The sequence below is a fragment of the Hyla sarda genome, chromosome 9, assembly GCF_029499605.1.
Source record: "Hyla sarda isolate aHylSar1 chromosome 9, aHylSar1.hap1, whole genome shotgun sequence".
NCBI classification, from domain to species: Eukaryota; Metazoa; Chordata; class Amphibia; order Anura; family Hylidae; genus Hyla; species Hyla sarda.
The window spans coordinates 24,945,999-24,964,909 of NC_079197.1; the positions used below are offsets into that span (position 1 = coordinate 24,945,999).

Consider the following 18,911-nt stretch of genomic DNA (forward strand, 5'->3'; position numbering starts at 1 on the left):
TATATATTTTTTAATATTTGCCATGAGACATCTCCTTTAACATTAGTGGAGCTAGGCTGCAATACCTGACACAACCTTTGGACAGGGGTGGTGCAGTTTCCGTAATACAGCCTCTATTTTCTCTCATACTAAACAGGATCGACACTTATTGCTGGAACCAGGAAGTTGAGTCTCTTTTATAAGAGATGAGCCTGTTTGGGTGCGTTCACACTGAGTGATTTAAGAGGAATCTACTCGATTTCTCTTGAATTCTCCACTCAGAAATAATTAACATCTGCTTTGCCATTGACTTCAATGTATTGTACTCTGCACTGTTCACACTGCGTAAAATCCGCTCGCGGAATTCCGTTCCGCTAGAAGAAAGAACATGTTCATTTTTGTTGCGGAATTGAGAGCAGAAGTCCATTGAAGTCAATGGTAACAAAAGATTCCCGCTTAAAATAGTTTCCGCGCAGAATTCACACGGAAATTCTGCAGAAAAAAATAAAAATAAATAAAAGGGAAATTTTAATTGATGGTTGTAGTTCAGCAAAAAAAGAAACCCAGTTTCCTCCTATATTCCGTGCAAAAAAAAAACAACAACGTTAATTCCGCGGCAGAATTTTTATGCGGGGATTCCTCTCCTATTCCTCAGTGTGAATGCACCCTTTAGTTTCTACAATGAATTCTGAGAAAAGTACTGAAAGAAAGGTGTCTTTCTTTCAGTACTTGAAAGGTGTCTTTCTCATGGGGGGGGCCCACTGGTCACCTATCTTTTTAATTCTGCGATAACCCTTTTAAAGGGGTACTCCGGACCCCGCTATGCAAGTCTATGGGAGGGGGCGTGACGTCCATCACGCCCCCTCCCATAGACTTGCATAGCGGGGGCAGGGGGGGTGACGACAATACTCTGGCCCTGTGGTCAGCACCCGGTAGTTTGTGAGCTGTCAGCGCGGCGTGCAGCTCAAAGATGTGGGTGCCGAATGCAAGAGATTGCGAGGGTCCCCAGCGGCGGGACCCCCCGCGGTCAGACATCTTATCCCCTATCCTTTTGGTTGGGGATAAGATGTCTTAGGATCTAGGGGGATAAGATGTCTTCGGGCCGGAGTACCCCTTTAAAATAATAGGTATCAGAGGTATCTGACAGCAGCTTATCCCACTTCAAAGCACACCAGTGAATGTACATCTCTGAGGCATGTTCTTCCGTCAGTAATACTTTTCAGCCATTCGTTAGATGGTATCATCATTACATCATCCACACAGACAAAAGGGAAGCGGACAGCCCCTCAGGGAACTCTTATAATGGCCATATTGGTGTCACCCCATAATAAGGAGCTGGAAAGGAAAACCATACACATATTTACTGGAAATGCATTAAGAGGAAAGGGAGCACTTATTTTCTACAATAAGGAACCGTGGGGGAGATTTATCAAAATCTGTCCAGAGGAAAAGTTGCTGAGTTGCCCATAGCAACCAATCAGATCGCTTCTTTCATTTTGCAGAGGCCTGTGAAAAATGAAAGAAGCAACCTGATTGGTTGCTATGGGCAACTCAGCAGCTTTTCCTCTGGACAGGTTTTGATAAATCTCCCCCATAAGTGGCAATGTGTTTCTAACCAGAGAGCCCCTTTTAGACTGACAGACAGGGTCCTTGTACATGTTCTGGCTCCGACTCCTCCACTGAAATCTTTCCGAGCCAATAAGTTATTTCATCTCCGATGAAAAAACAGGATATACAGCCGCAGGGAGCAGCGCAGACTCCGTCCCCTCGCAGCAGGTTTTCACACCACGTCAATTCTAATATAGAACATGTTTTATCGAAAAAGCCTGTATGATCGCGGCAGGCGTCCATCCTTACTGGCGAGTGCGGCCTGAATCTGATCGTAATCAGGTAACTCCGACAGATCCCCCAGGGCGGCCACTGCAGGCTTACTCCGCAGCATTTTAGTGGCCACTCTCTTTATGTCGCTAGCTTTCACCTTGGCTGAAAGAATGAGATAAAAAAAAAAAATAAATAAAAAAAAAACCTTTTTAATTGGTTGCAAATTGAGATTTAAACCATGTTTTACTGTACCAATGCACTATAAAAAAAAATAAAAAAATACAAAGTTTTGTTTAGTATGCATTCACACGTACAGTTTCCTGCGCAAACTAAACTAAATAACAGAACACAGCTTCAAATCCTGCATATCAAATTTACGCAGAATACTGTACGTGTGAATAGAACCTTAAAATTAAACAACAGTTTTGTGTATACAACTTCTACTGTCTACATGGTAACAGACTACAAATAAACCCTGTGTAGTCTAGTTCTGCAGTCACACTTCAACCATTTCTTGCTTATATATGTTTGGGAAAATACCTAAGAATAACTGGTGGTGCTATCAGTCGTATTAGTTGTGGTATCAGAGACCATCGTTTTAAAGCGGTACTCCGTCCCTAGACATCTTATCCCCTATCTAAAGGATAGGGGATATGATGTCTGATCGTGGGGGTCCCACTGGTGGAAACCCCCGCAATCTCCCTGCTTCACCTGGCGTTCGTTTAGAGCGCCGGAGGCTCATGACATCACAGCTACGCCCCCTCAATGCATGTCTATGGGAGGGGGCGTGGCGGCCGTCACGCCCCCTCCCTTAACTTGAATTGAGGGTGTGTGGCTGTGAAGTCACAAGCGGGCATGGCCATGACATCACAAGCATCACGCCCCCTCCCTTAGACTTGCATTGAGGGTGTGCGGTCATGATGTCACGAGCTTCGGCCCTGCATCGACAGTCATCTGGCACGGAGCGAAGTTCGCTTCGTGCACCAGATGTCTGTGGTGCCGCAGCCGGGATCGCAGGGGTCCCCAGCGTCAGGACCCCTGCGATCAGACATCTTATCCCCTATCCTTTGGATAGGGGATAAGATGTCTCGGGGCAGAGTACCCCTTTAAATCATGGTCAGCAGCGTTGGGTCTCACTCTCAGCACATAGACAATTTTGGTGGCAAACACTGTGGTCAGCCAGGCTTTTTCCCTGTAGAGTAAATGAATGGCCATCAATGTAATTCCATGGATGGCTCGAGTCCAGAACAGAGTCACTCATACCAAATGGCTCTCTGATCTAATTTATAAAGGAGTGCCCCGAGCAGGAGTCTACTCTGTGATGCCTATAAGCCCTCAATATTAACATGGGTTGGATGAGAAAAGGTCACATAATAGATAAATGTCAAACAATCCATCTGGTAAATGTGGATGGGGACACCCTGGATTTGGTAATGTCAGATAAGCACATGATCAAATTTTGTTGCCCAAGATGATAAGACGCCACCACCAGTGCCCGACTTATCCCCACTGATTGTATAAACACACATGGATAAGTGACTGATCAGAGCCCGCACGTTTATGGGGAAATGGAGAGCAAGGTTTCGGCCATTTAACAGCGATCTAATGTGCATGACCAACGATGTCCTGTGTTTTAGGAAGTTGTTATTCTAGAATTCCTTAGGTGGAAGTCCAATAGTTCAAGAGGTTAATACCTTGATATTAGGCCATGTAGGGGTACCCCACACAAATTCACTCTCTCTCTAGGAGGTTCTATGGGTTGCACAATTATACAGTCCTAATATTACTGGAGAGCTGCCATATCCCCCGGTACTCACTGATGAGAGAACACAGTTCGTGGGGAAGTTTCCTCTTCCCTGTGGCCAGTACTTGTCTGCCAACATCTTCAAAGATGACCGGTCTGGACTCCAGATTCATCATAAGCATGGACTTCAGCTGAGTCTTCGCCCGATCAAGTTCAACCTGAAGAAAAGGAGAACAAACATTGGTACCGTTAATGGTAAAGGCATGTATATAATTTGTTCTCTAGTTAAAGGGGTACTCCGCTGCTCAGCATTTGGAACAAACTGTTCCGAATGCTGAAGCCGGGAGTGCGTGACATTGTCATAGCCCCGCCTCCTCATGACATCACGCCCCATCCCCTCAATGCAAGTCTATGGGAGGGGGCGTGACAGCCGTCACGCCCCCTCCCATAGACTTGCATTGAGGGGGGCGGGTCGTGAAAACCATGAGGGGCGGGGCTATGATGTCATGAACTCCCGTTGCTGGCTCAAGCGTTAGGTACAGTTTGTCCCAAACGCTAAGCAGCGGAGAACCCCTTTAACCCCTTAACGACGCAGGACGTATATTTACGTCCTGCGCCGGCTCCCGCGATATGAAGCGGGATCGCGCCGCGATCCCGCATCATATCGCGTCGGTCCCGGCGCTAATCAACGGCCGGGACCCGCGGCTAATACCACACATCGCCGATCGCGGCGATGTGCGGCATTAACCCTTTAGAAGCGGCGGTCAAAGCTGACCGCCGCTTCTAAAGTGAAAGTGACCCGGCTGCTCAGTCGGGCTGTTCGGGACCGCCGCGGTGAAATCGCGGCGTCCCGAACAGCTGACCGGACACCGGGAGGGCCCTTACCTGCCTCCCCGGTGTCCGATCGACAAATGACTGCTCCGTGCCTGAGATCCAGGCAGGAGCAGTCAAGCGCCGATAATGCTGATCACAGGCGTGTTAATGCACGCCAGTGATCAGCATTAGAGATCAGTGTGTGCAGTGTTATAGGTCCCTATGGGACCTATAACACTGCAAAAAAAATGTAAAAAAAAAGTGTTAATAAAGGTCATTTAACCCCTTCCCTAATAAAAGTTTGAATCACCCCCCTTTTCCCATAAAAAAAATAAAACAGTGTAAAAAAAATAAAAAATAAACATATGTGGTATCGCCGCGTGCGTAAATGTCCGAACTATAAAAATATATAATTAATTAAGCCGTACGGTCAATGGCGTACGCGCAAAAAAATTCCAAAGTCCAAAAAAGCGTATTTTGGTCACTTTTTATATCATTAAAAAATGAATAAAAAGTGATCAAAAAGTCCGATCAAAACAAAAATCATACCGATAAAAACGTCAGATCACGGCGCAAAAAATGAGTCCTCATACCACCCTGTACGTGGAAAAATAAAAAAGTTATAGGGGTCAGAAGATGACATTTTTAAACGTATAAATTTTCCTGCATGTAGTTATGATTTTTTCCAGAAGTGCGACAAAATCAAACCTATATAAGTAGGGGATCATTTTAACCGTATGGACCTACAGAATAATGATAAGGTGTAATTTTTACCGAAATATGCACTGCGTAGAAACGAAAGCCCCCAAAAGTTACAAAATGGCGTTTTTTTTTCGATTTTGTCGCACAATGATTTTTTTTTCCGTTTCGCCGTGCATTTTTGGGTAAAATGACTAATGTCACTGCAAAGTAGAATTGGTGACGCAAAAAAATAAGTCATAATATGGATTTTTAGGTGGAAAATTGAAAGGGTTATGATTTTTAAAAGGTAAGGAGGAAAAAACGAAAGTGCAAAAACGGAAAAACCCTGAGTCCTTAAGGGGTTAAAGGGGTTGCCCAGGATTAGAAAAACCAAGAAGAGGACTTCAAAAAAAACAGCGCCACCCCTGTCTTCAGGTCATGTGTAGTACTGCACCTCAGTTCCAGTGAAGTGAATGGAGTCAAGTTGTAATACCACACACAACCTGAGGACAGCTCTGTTTTCCTTATCCTAGATATCTTCTCACGAAAGAAGGGGAACAAGCATTACAAAAGTTAAAACTAAACAGATAATATCAGCATTACACATCATGATGTCTGTTATGTGATGACTTCATCATCATAAGCAAAGGACAAAACTACAGTACGATACTGACCTCACCTACTGATCCAGCCATCAATGCGAACTCCCGAGTGATAATTTCAACCATTTCTCTCACCTGAAGAAAAAAAATAAAAGAAAAAAAGTAAAATCTAAGGAGGTTTGTGTCTTCCAATATAAGTTTAAACGTGAAAGCAGACAATGGTTAAAGGGAATCTGTCATCAGATTTTACCATATATAATGTATTGGTTAAATCTTCTTCCTTACCATCCCCCGGGGGGGGGGTTCCTGCCCGCAGGGATGGTGGAGATACGATGTGTGAAAGTCTCTGATGCCAGCCACAAAAGTAGTCCCCTGGGCGCTGGTGGCTGTACTTACCAGGTCCCGATGCTCCGGCTGTAATCACGCCCCCTCAGCATGATTGACAGTTCTCGTCACTGCTCTGTTCCCTAAGTAGACAGAGCAGAGTAATGATGTGGGCCGTGTCTGGGGTGTCATCATGCTAAGAGGGGGGGAGGGTTTACATTTGGGACTAGGTAAGGATAGGTCCCTGCCCAGGGGACTACTTTGGGGGCTGGTGAGGATGAAGAATTTACCATATATATCGCATTATCATGCTTTATATATAGTACAATCTAATGACAGGTTTGCTTTAAACCAGTGTTCTGCAAAAAGTGTGCCTCCAGCTGTTTAACAACTAAAACTCCCAGCATGCCTAGAAAGCCAAAGGCTGTTCGGGCATGCCGGGAATTGTAGTTTTGAGTCCAACTCAAAATTGGCCTTATAATCCTGTTAGGGCAAGCTGTAAATTGGTAAATCCATTACTAATGCAGTAATATGGAGGCGGTAACATCAAGCCAGTCATAGGGCAAAAACTATTACTATGTGAAATAATACAGGTACAAAAGGGTGAGGGAAACAATGAGTGGGCAAGTGGAATCCCTGAAATAGTGTCATCCTAGTCAGGTCTTAATAGCATCCATGATCCTTTAGGAAGGTGGCAGCGTAAATTCAGCTGGAAATGTACATCTAGGCTAGTATTAAAGGGGTACTCCGGCTATAAGACATCTTATCCCCTATCCAAAGGATGATAGGGGATAAGATGTCTGACCACTGGGGACCCCCGCAATCTTGCATTCGGCACCCACCTCTTTGAGCTGCACGCCGGGCTGCCAGCTCACAAACTCCGCCCCCGTGTGATGTCACCTCCCCACCCCCGCTATGCAAGTCTATGGGAGGGGGCCTACTGGTCACCTATCCTTTTAATTCTGGGATAACCCTTTTAAAGGGGTACTCCGGCCCCCGCTATGCAAGTCTATGGGAGGGGGCGTGACGGCCGTCACGCCCCCTCCCATAGACTTGCATAGCGGGGGCGGGGGGGTGACGTCACACGGGGCGGAGTTGTGACATCACGATACCCCAGCCCCGTGATCGGCACCCGGCAGTTTGTGAGCTGGCAGCGCGGCGTGCAGCTCAAAGAGGTGGGTGCCGAATGCAAGATTGCGGGGGTTCCCAGTGGTGGGACCCCCGCAGTCAGACATCTTAGGGCCGGAGTACCCCTTTAATTCAGTCACAGCTTTACAGTGCTATAGATAGGTGTGAGCACAAAGACCTTTGCTGTAAAAGAGCAGCTTTACTGTAATCCAATAAAATGTAGTCTTATTAAGTGTAGATCTCTTTATATGCCCTACCTGGAACCAATATTGTGGTCTGAGGACTCACCTGGCGGGGGTCTGCACTGGCATGTATACACAGGATTCCAGTGTCTTCATAGCTGTGGTGGTAGGCGGTTGCATTATACATCCAGTGGTGCCTGCATAGGAAAAAAATAAATAAGACACAACTCATGTGCATTATATTCATATATATGGTTTTAGTATTGTTAATGGTAAATACATGTACATGACTTGTTCTCATAGCGGCATATACAATATGGAAATAATAGGTTTGGGCCCCACCTGTTGAGCACATTTAGGTACAGTCTGGTGAACATGCCTTTCCCTGGTCCTCCAGCAGAGAAGGAGCCTCCACCGCCCATCATCATATTCAGTACAGCAAATGGGATGAAATCGTCTTCCTGTCAGAGGACACGGGATGGGATTAGAGACGTCATCTCAGAGACTTTTCATCAAGAATACAAATTGTACGAAAAAGAATTACCAGGAAAGAGCAGCTCTCCAGGCCGATCATAACGTGCGACAGCTCCGGGATGGGGGTGGGCCCCAGGCTGACATCGGACATGTCCTTTTCGACCTGTAAAGCAGATAGAGATGATCAGGCCCAGATGGTAGCATTTCACCATGACTCCCAAGGTTACGCTGCAACTTTTTGTAGAGATGCTCCAAAGCAGTACACTGTAGTCAAAGGCAATGCATTGGCCAGTAGGCACACAGCTTTCCTGGTGAAAGGGGGACTCCACTGGCCAGCGTTCGGAAGTAAATGTTCCGAATGCTGTTTTTGCGCTGCAGGGGGTCGGCCACGCCCCTCTTGACATCATGGCCATGCCCCCTCCCATAGACTTGCATTGAGGGGGCATGGCCATGATGGCATGAGGGGCGTGGCCGACCACCGCAGCGCGAAAACAGCATTCAGAACATTTACAGTGATCCCTCAATTTACAATGGCCTCAACATACAATAGTTTCAACATACAATGGTCTTTTCTGGACCATCGTAAGTTGAAACCAGACTCAACATACAATGCTACGGACAGTCCAGATCTGTGAAATGTGTCAATGGCTGGAAGAACCGATCAATCAGAATGGGCATTCACTGGTAAAACCCCTGTATTACTGAAGTGTATGCACTGACTGGTGTCTGGTAGCGCCCTCTACAGTACAGGGAGGTATTACATGTTCTGTACACTTCACCTGTACCAGGGTTAGCTGCTCCTTTGGACACCAGGTGAGGGCGACGCCATTACTTTTTTAGGACATTGTCTACTGTACAGGACCCCGAAGAAGCTCCTGTCCTCTAAACAGAGAGACTGGGTTACAATTCCGGGCAAATCCATTGACAAGACTGAGAATTTTTTTTTTTTAAAAGGAGTATTACAATGTTTTCCAATCAACTGGAGGCAGAAAGCTATACAGATTTGTAAATTACTTCTATTTAAAAATATTAACCCTTCCAGTACTTATCAGTTGCTGTATGTCCTTTAGGAAGTTGTGTAGTTCTTTCCCGTCCGACCACAGCGCTCTCTGCTGACACCTCTGTCCATGTCAGGAACTGTCCAGAGCAGGAGAGGTTTGCTATGGGGATTTGCTTCTACTCTGGACAGTTCCTGACATGGACAGAGGTGGCAGCAGAGAGCGCTGTGGTCAGACTGGAAAGAACTACACAACTTCCTCTGGAGCATACAGCAGCTGATAAGTACTGGAAGGATTAAGATTGTTAAAGGGTTACTCCACTCCCCAGCATCCACAACATTCCACCTCACACCGAAATATTGAGTTTCTGGACGCTGTGTGCGGGGCTTCCGTGTTCAGGCCCGCCCGGTCATATGACGTCAGGTCCAGCCCCCTCAATGCAAGTCTATGGGAGGGGGCGTGACGGCCGTCGCGCCCCCTTCCAATAGACCTTCATTGATGGGGCAGGCCGTGATGTCACGATGGGGCGGGCCTGAACACGGAAGCCCCGCACACAGCATCCAGGAACTCAATGTTCCGGTGTGAGATGGAATTTTGCGAACACTGGGGAGTGGAGTAACCCTTTAAATAGAAGTAATTTACAAATCTGTATAACTTTCTGGCACCAGTTGATTAGAAAACATTTGTTTTCCACCGGAGTACCCCATTAAGTTTAATTTTTTTTTAAATCAACTGGTGCCAGTAAGTACAGATTTGTAAATGACTTCTATTTAACAATCTTAATCCTTCCAGTACTTATCAGCTGCTGTATACTACAGAGTAAGTTAAAGGGGTACTCCCGTGTAAAACTTTTATTTATTTATTTATTTTTAAATCAACTGGTGCCAGAATATGATTTCCCCCTTCAGCCCCATGTTACCTTAATTATTCCTCCTGTGTACTGAGCAATGGACTTGTCGATACTCCTTGGCTTCCCGGACTCCCACACAGGCTTCACATTGTTCAGATACTTCTTGGCACACTCCAACAACTGGTCATGTTCAATTCCCACTCCTGCCAGGACCATCCTGTCTGGGGTGTAGTAGTTGCTCATGTACGAGTGTAGTGTTTTTTTGTTAATTTTATCAATGTTTTCTATAGGGCAGAATCTGGGGAGTCCCACTGTATTGTCCCGGAAAGCCGCCTAAGGGCAGGAAAAAAAAAAAAGATTGTCAATACACAATTGTTTAAAGGTTTATTTTTTTTTTTTTTAAATCAACTGGTGCCAGAAAGTTAAACAGATTTGTAAATTACTTCTATTAAAAAAACCTTAATCCTTCCAGTACTTATTAGCGGCTGACTACTAAAGAGGAAATTCCTTTCTTTTTGGAACACAGAGCTCTCTCTTGACATCACGAGCACAGTGCTCTCTGCTGACACCTCTGTCCATTTAAGGAACTGTGCAGAGCAGCATATGTTTTCTAAGGGGAATTTCTCCTACTTTGGACAGGACAGTTCCTAAAATGGACAGAGGTGTCAGCAGAGAGCACTGTGCTCGCAGGACAGTTCCTAAAATGGACAGAGGTGTCAGCAGAGAGCACTGTGCTCGTGATGTCAGCAAAGAGCTCTGTGTTCAAAAAAGAAAAGAACTTCCTCTGTAGTATTCAGCAGCCAATAAGTACTGGAAGGATTAAGGATTTTTTTTAATAGAAGTAATTTACAAATCTGTTTAACTTTCCGGCACCAGTTGATTTAAAAAAAATAAAAAAGTTTTCCGCCGGAGTACCCCTTTAAGGGCTTGTCCAGGAGAAAAAAAGGAAATATTTTCAAGAAACAACACTTCTGTCTACTACAGCAGTGTTTCCCAACCAGGGTGCCTCCAGCTGTGGCAAAACTACAACTCCGAGCAAAAGCCCGGACGGCCAGAGGCCGTCCGGGCTTTTGCTCGGAGTTGTAGTTTTGCAACAGCTGGAGGCATCCTGGTTGGGAAACACGGGTCAACAGTCTGCGTCTAGCATTACAACTAGAGATGAGCGAACTTGCAGTAATTTCGATTAGTCACGAACTTCTCGGCTCGGCAGTTGATGACTTTTCCTGCATAAATTAGTTCAGCTTTCAGGTGCTCCCGTGGGCTGGAAAAGGTGGATACATTCCTAGGAGACTCTTTTCTAGGACTGTACCCACCTTTTCCAGCCCACCGGAGCACCTGAAGGCTGAACTAACTTATGCAGGAAAAGTCATCAACTGCCGAGCCGAGAAGTTTGTGACGAATCAAATTTACTGTAAGTTCGCTCATCTCTAATTACAACTCATGGACAGGTGTAGACAACCCCTGTATATACAAGTCTTATCAATAGCCAAACTCTCATATAAAGCTTTGTCTCTTATTTATTATGACCTGTAAATATCCAGAATGCATCAATGTAGTCTGTAATACATCAGCAATATATCTGTAGCACTTACTGCATGGATCATCTCTGTCAGCAATGGCTCTGGATCTGGCCTCATGTTCAGGTCTTCTAATTCAAAGCGTACCGCCATACGTGTCATCTCCAGCTCTTCATCTACAGCAGGGGAACTCCGCATCAGCAGGGTGTAATGTCATAGGGAGTATGAATTGTAAACCCTATTTAAAGGGGTACTCCACTGGAAAACAGTCTTTTTTTAATCAACTGGTGCCAGAAAGTTAGGCTGGGTTCACACTACGTTTTCTCCCATACGGGAGCGCATACGGCAGGGGGGAGCTAAAACCTCGCGCTCCCGTATGTGACCGTATGCGCTCCCGTATGTCATTCACTTCAATGAGCCGGCCGGAGTGAAACGTTCGGTCGGCTCATTTTTGCGCCGTATGCGCTTTTACAACCGGACCTAAAACTGTGGTCAACCAAGGTTTTAGGTCCGGTTGTAAAAGCGCATACGGCGCAAAAATGAGCCGACCGGACCGAACGTTTCAATCCGGCCGGCTCATTGAAATGAATGACATACGGGAGCGCATACGGTAACATACGGGAGCGCGAGGTTTTAGCTCCCCCCTGCCGTATGCGCTCCCGTATGGGAGAAAACGTAGTGTGAACCCACCCTTACACAGATTTGTAAATTACTTCTATTTAAAAATCGTAATCCTTCCAGTACTTATCAGCTGCTGTATGTTCCAGAGGAAATTCTTTTCTTTTTGAATTTTTTTTCAGTCTGACCACAGTGCTCTCTGCTGACACCTCTGTCCATGTCAGGAACTGTCCAGAGTTCGAGCAAATCCCCATAGCAAACCTCTCCTGCTCTGGACAGTTCCTGATACGGACAGAGGTGTCAGGAGAGAGCACTGTGGTCAGACTGAAAAAAAATTAAAAAAGAAAAGAATTTCCTCTGGAACATACAGCAGCTGATAAGTACTGGAAGGATTAAGATTTTTTAATAGAAGTCATTTACAAATCTGTTTAACGTTCTAGCACCAGTTGATTAAAACAAAAAATGTTTTCCAGGGGAGTACCCCTTTAACACCAAGTATTATACTCCTTTATACTCCTTTAACCCCTTTAACACCACCACATTATACTCATGGATGCTTTCATGTAATTTACCATCACAGCGGGAACGCTGCCACTGCGGCGTCTTGTTACGACACTTATCTTGTAGCGCCGTTATCTTACAGCTCCTGGGGGCCATATCCATGATTATGCAGCACTTTAGCATAACTACCCGGTACCCCAGCATAACCAAGGGAGCGAATAATTTGGTGCTACGGTTTTTATGAAGCCTTTTCCATAGGTTTGTATGAAGGGTTCATACTGCTACACATATACTATCTCTACTGATATGTTGTAGTATGCACAGCTATATCTTTCATAGAAACTGTACCAACATATGTCCCTTTACGTTTCCCCTGAGGAAGCAGGCTTGATTGATATTCCACTTATCTGCCTGCAGAAACGCGTCGGGATTGGGGATTATGTGAAGATTTATATAACTTTTGCGCATCTATGTAAGTGGATTGAGATTGATAACTTGTGGGATCCAATTGATGTCATCTCTCCGTCCAATTACTGCCACAAAGTGGTGATGTTTATACATGTTTGACCCCGGATAATTGTATAAACCGTTGCTAGCGGTAACAGTGTACAGCTTACATATCATAGGTGGACTATTATTGTTCATTTAATACGGCATCCACGTTTTGGTTATTTTGGTGTATTTTATTATGATATATTAAGAGGGAAGTTTTAGTAGGCACCCTTTTGTCCTAGTGGGATCTCTATAGTGTATTATTTATAGTAGGGGCTTTGATATATAAAGTGGCATGCGTGTAGCCGATAAATTTTATACATGATATCTCCCATCAAAAAGGTTAAAGGGGTACTCCGGTGAAAAAACAATTTTTTTTTTTTTTTAATCAACTGGTGCCAGAAAGTTAAACAGATTTGTAAATTACTTCTATTAAAAAATCTTAATCCTTCCTGTACTTATTAGCTGCTGAATACTACAGCAGAAATTATTTTCTTTTTGAAACACAGAGCTGTCTGCTGACATCATAATCACAGTGCTCTCTGCTGACATCTCTGTCCATTTTAGGAACTGTCCAGAGTAAAAAGGAAATCCCCATTGCAAACATATGCTGTTCTGGACAGTTCCTAAAATGGACAGAGATGTCAGTAGAGAGCACTATGGTCATGATGTCAGCAGAGAGCTCTGTGTTTCAAAAGGAAAATAATTTCCGCTGTAGTATTCAGCAGCTAATAAGTACAGGAAGGATTAAGATTTTTTTAAAAGAAGTCATTTACAAATCTGTTTAACTTTCTGGCACCAGTTGATTAAAAAAAAAAAAAGTTTTTCACCGGAGTACCCCTTTAACCCCTTCATGACCCAGCCCATTTTCACCTTCATGACCTGGGCATTTTTTGAAAATCTGACCACTGTCACTTTAAACATTAATAACTTTGGAATGCTTTTACTTATCATTCTGATTCCGAGATTGTTTTTTCGTGACATATTCTACTTTATTTTATCGGTAAAATTTCACTGATATTTGTATCCTTTCTTGGTAAAAAATCTAAAAATTTCATGAAAATTTTGAAAATTTAGCATTTTTCTAACTTTGAAAGTCTCTGCTTGAAAGGAAAATGGATATTCCAAATAAATTACATATTGATTCACATATACAATATGTCTACTTTGTGTTTGCATTAAAAAATTGACAAGTTTTTACTTTTGGAAGACACCAGAGGGCTTCAAAGTTCCGCAGCAATTTTCCAATTTTTCTCAAGATTTTCAAAATCGTAATTTTTCAGGGCCCAGTTCAGGTTGGAAGTGGATTTTAAGGATCTTCATATTAGAAATACCCCATAAATGACCCCATTATAAAAACTGCACCCCCCAAAGTATTCAAAATGACATTCAGTAAGTGTTTTAACCCTTTAGGTGTTTCACAGGAATAGCAGCAAAGTGAAGGAGAAAATTCACAATCTTCATTTTTTACACTCGCATTTTCTTGTAGACCCAATTTTTTAATTTTTACAAGGGGTAAAAGGAGAGAAATCACCCTAAAATTTGTAACCCAATTTCTCTCGAGTAAGGAAATACCTCATATGCGTATGTAAAATGTTCGGTGGGCGCAGTAGAGGGCTCAGAAGGGAAGGAGCGACAATGGGATTTTGGAGAGTGAGTTTTTCTGAAAGGGTTTTTGGGGGGCATGTCCCATTTAGGAAGCCCCTATGGTGCCAGAACAGTGGACCCCCCCACATGTGACCCCATTTTGGAAACTATACCCCTCATGGAATGTAATAAGGGGTGCAGTGAGAATTTACACCCCACTGGCGTTTGACAGATATTTGAAACGGTGGACTGTGCAAATCAAAAATTTTATTTTTCATTTTCAAAGACCACTGTTCCAAAAATCTGTCATACACCAGTGGGGTGTAAATGCTCACTGCACCCCTTATTACATTCCGTGAGGGGTGTAGTTTCCAAAATGGGGTCACATATGGATATTTATTGTTTTGCGTTTGTCAGAACTGCTGTAACAATCAGCCACCCCTGTGCAAATCGCCTCAAATGTACATGGTGCACTCTCCCTTCTGGGCCTTGTTGTGCGCCCTCAGAGCACTTTGCGCCCACATATGGGGTATCTCCGTACTCAGGAGAAATTGCGTTACAAATTTAGAGGGTCTTTTTTCCCTTTTACCTCTTGTGAAAATGAAAAGTATAGGGCAACACCAGCATGTCAGTGTAAAAAATTTATTTTTTTACACTAACATGCTGGTGTAGACCCCAACTTCACCTTTTCATAAGGGGTTAAAGAAGAAAAAGCCCCCCAAAATTTGTAAGGCAATTTCTCCCGAGTACGGCGATACCCCATATGTGTCCCAAAACTGTTGCCCTGAAATACGACAGGGCTCCAAAGTGAGAGAGCGCCATGCGCATTTGAGGCCTGAATTAGGGATTGCATAGGGGTGGACATAGGGGTAATTCTACGCCAGTGATTCCCAAACAGGGTGCCTCCAGCTGTTGCAAAACTCCCAGCATGCCTGGACAGTCAATGGCTGTCCGGCAATACTGGGAGTTATTATTTTGCAACAGCTGGAGGCTCCGTTTTGGAAACAGTAGCGTACCAGACGTTTTTCATTTTTTGGGGGGAGGGGGGCTGTGTAGGGGTATGTGTATATGTAGTGTTTTTACTTTTTATTTTAGGTTAGTGTCAGTGTAGTGTAGTGTTTTTAGGGTACAGTCACATGGGCAGAGGTTCACAGCAAGTTTGCCGCTGGAAGTTTGAGCTGCAGCGCAAAATTTGCGCCATCTCAAACTTGCAGCACTCACTGTAAACCTCCGCCCATGTGAGTGTACCCTGTACATTCACATTGGGGGGAGGGGGCAAACATCCAGCTGTTGCAAACTCCGAGCATGCCCTTTGGCTGTCCGTGCATGCTGGGAGTTGTAGTTTTGCAACAGCTGGAGGAACACTGGTTTGGAAACACTAAGTTAAGTAATAAACTTTCAAGTGTTTTGCAACCAAACTTAGTGTTTCCAAACCAGTGTGCCTCCAGCTGTTGCAAAACTACAACTCCCAGCATGCATGGTCTGTCAGTGCATGCTGGGAGTTATAGTTTTGCAACAATTGCAACAGCTGGAGGCACTGAGGTAGGAAACGGACAATGTTTCCCAACTAGTGTGCCTCCAGATGTTGCAAAACTACAACTCCCAGCATGCCCAGACTGCCAAGGCATGCTGGAAGTTGTAGTTCGGCAATATCTGAAGGATCAGATGTTGCCGAACTACAACTTCCAGCATGCTTGGGCAGTCTGGGCATGCTGGGAGTTGTAGTTTTGCAACATCTGGAGGTCCACAGTTTGGAGACCACTGTATAATGGTCTCCAATCTGTGCTCTTCCAGATGTTAGAGAACTACAACTCCCAGCATGCCTGGACAGACTGAGCATGCTGAGATTTGTAGTTTTGCAACATCTGGAAGAGCACAGATTGGAGACCATTATACAGTGGTCTCCAAACTGTGGACCTCCAGATGTTGCAAAACTACAACTCCCAGCATGCCCAGAAAGCCAAAGGCTGTCTGGGCATGCTGGGAGTTGCAGTTTTGAAACTCTCAGAGGCAGCAGTGAGATCGCTTTACGGCAATCTCACTGCTGCCAATGAAGATGCTGCACTGCTGCCGGAAACTCACCTCCGGGACGCAGCGCAGCCGGGACCGCACGGAGGACGCCGGGACCGCTCGGGACACCGCTCCGACGGGTAAGTGACGCCGGGGGACGGGTCAGGGACACTTAGCAGAGCGGTGTGTGTCCCGATCCCCGTGATCGGGACTCACACACCGCGCTGCTAAGTATTCTGATAGCGAAACGCTGCTATCAGCTAGTCAGATTTGACCAGCTGATAGCAGCGATCGCTGGGGGGGGTGGGGGACGAAACCCCCCGTGGTCGCACGGTAAGATGGCTGGCTATCAGTGATAGCCACCATCTTTCCGGGCGCTGCGGGATGCCGCGAGTAGCGGCAGTAATGTCCATGACGTACCTGTATGTCATGGGTCGGGAACACCTTGCCACCCATGACGTACAGGTATGTCATAGGTCGGGAAGGGGTTAAAGCAGATCTGTCAGATAAACATACTGCCATAGAACCCTACATAAGGGCAGCATATTACAGCTACGGGTCTGTACTATAAAAAGACTACATGGCACAATAAAGGGAATATATGTCCTGTGTATTTATTCTAAATGATCCTCCCACCTATGGTATACGGCCTAATGTTGTACCTGCTTGAGTTGGGGGAGGTGAGGGAGCACCCACCTCATGAATATGGATATGTAGCTGTAGTGTGCTGCCTTTACATATGGTAGTAAGCTGAAATATCTGCTATGTCATTTTGTTAAAAAAAAAAAAAAAAAAAAATTATAAATTATGTTTGTGCCTAAAAGTTCGACCCAAGCAGAGCTAAGGTGCATTTCCCGTCCTGAAAATAAATGTAAATGACATAGAGAGGTCCTGCATCCACAGGATAGGGCAGTGTTTCCCAACCAGGGTGCCTCCAGCTGTTGCAAAACTACAACTCCCAGCATGCCCGGACAGCCGTTGGCTGTCCGGGCATGCTGGGAGTTGTAGTTTTGCAACAGCTGGAGGCACCCTGGTTGGGAAACACTGGGATAGGGAATAACTAGCTGATCAGTGGGGGTCTGACTGCTGGGACCCCAACTGATCCTGAGAATGAAGCAGCAGAATGCAAGCTCAACCAGAGTCCTGGTTAAAGGGGTATTCCAGGCAAAAACTTTTTTTTATATATCAACTGGCTCCGGAAAGTTAAACAGATTTGTAAATTACTTCTATTAAAAAATCTTAATCCTTCCAATAGTTATTAGCTTCTGAAGTTGAGTTGCTGTTTTCTGTCTAACTGCTCTCTGATGACTCACGTCCCAGGAGCTGTGCAGTTCCTATGGGATATTCTCCCATCATGCACAGCTCCCGTGACGTGACATCATCATTGAGCAGTTAGACAGAAAATTTCAGAAGCTAATAACTATTGGAAGGATTAAGATTTTTAATAGAAGTAATTTACAAATCTGTTCAACTTTCCGGAACCAGTTGATATATAAAAAAAAGTTTTTGCCTGGAATACCCCTTTAAGCCTCTGGTGTGGTATTGTATTATGTTATAGGACATGTCTGTGAATTGCAGCCCTCTGAAAAAACAAGGGTAGAGTTGAAGACCCTTAAAGGGGTACTCCGCCCCTGGCATCTTATCCCCTATCCAAAGGATAGGGGATAAGATGTTAGATCGCCGCGGTACCGCTGCTGGGGACCCCGGGGATCACCGCTGCGGCATCCCGCCATCATTACTGCACAGAGCGAGTTTGCTCTGTGCGTAATGACGGGCTATACAGGGGCCGGAGCAGTGTGACGTCATGGCTCCGCCCCTCATGACATCACAGCCCGTCCCCTTAATGCAAGCCTAGGGCAGGGGGCATAATGACCGCCACGCCCCCTCCCATAGACTTGTATTGACGGGGCGGGCCGTGACGTCACGAGGGGCGGAGCCGTGATGTAACGATGCTCCGGCCCCTGTATTGCCCGTCATTACGTGCAGAGCGATCTCGCTCTGCGCAGTAATGATAGCGGGGTGCTGCAGCAGCGATCCCCGGGGTCCCCAGCAGCGGGTCCCCGGCGATCTGACATCTTATCCCCTATTCTTTGGATAGGGGATAAGATGTCTAGGGGAGGAGTACCCCTTTAAAAATAATCTGAGCTTAAAAAAAGATGAGATTTAGTGTAACAAGAAGAAGCGTCTTTACCTGACAACTGTGGCTGAAGAACCACTTGTGACAACAGACTGACCACCGTGTCCAGGCCCTTAGCATCCGCAGACACTGCATACATTGTGGTGTCCCTGCAACAAGAAGACATTATACAACATGTCCTGACCTAACAAACAGACAAAAGTGGTGCAGTTCCTGAGGAAAAAAAATTCTAACTATGGACAACCCTTTTTTATAGTTCATTTTTAATTTTTTTTTATAATTTACTACAAAACGTTACTGTCAATTATACAAAAAACTTCTGGTATGTCAAAACTTTTCACCAGTCGGGTCTAGGTGTTAAAGGGGTACTCCGGTGGAAAACTTTTTTTTTTTAAATCAACTGGTGCCAGAAAGTTAAACATATTTGTAAATTACTTCTATTAAAAAAAATCT

The 18,911-nt window shown here is 45.0% G+C and overlaps 1 protein-coding gene across 1 annotated transcript in view; it reads right to left on the bottom strand.

The window, feature by feature from the left end:
- PMPCA (peptidase, mitochondrial processing subunit alpha) overlaps positions 1-18,911 on the bottom strand; it is a 25,024-nt gene continuing 6,113 nt past the window's right edge. The window contains exons 5-13 of the mRNA XM_056538422.1: positions 18,513-18,607; positions 11,189-11,289; positions 9,666-9,929; positions 7,819-7,911; positions 7,617-7,735; positions 7,381-7,471; positions 5,713-5,775; positions 3,618-3,762; positions 1-1,962 (exon numbers count right to left, since the gene is read on the bottom strand). Of these exons, the coding sequence (XP_056394397.1) occupies positions 1,793-1,962; positions 3,618-3,762; positions 5,713-5,775; positions 7,381-7,471; positions 7,617-7,735; positions 7,819-7,911; positions 9,666-9,929; positions 11,189-11,289; positions 18,513-18,607 (1,141 nt within the window). The 3' untranslated portion in view covers positions 1-1,792. The remainder of the gene's footprint in view (positions 1,963-3,617; positions 3,763-5,712; positions 5,776-7,380; positions 7,472-7,616; positions 7,736-7,818; positions 7,912-9,665; positions 9,930-11,188; positions 11,290-18,512; positions 18,608-18,911) is intronic.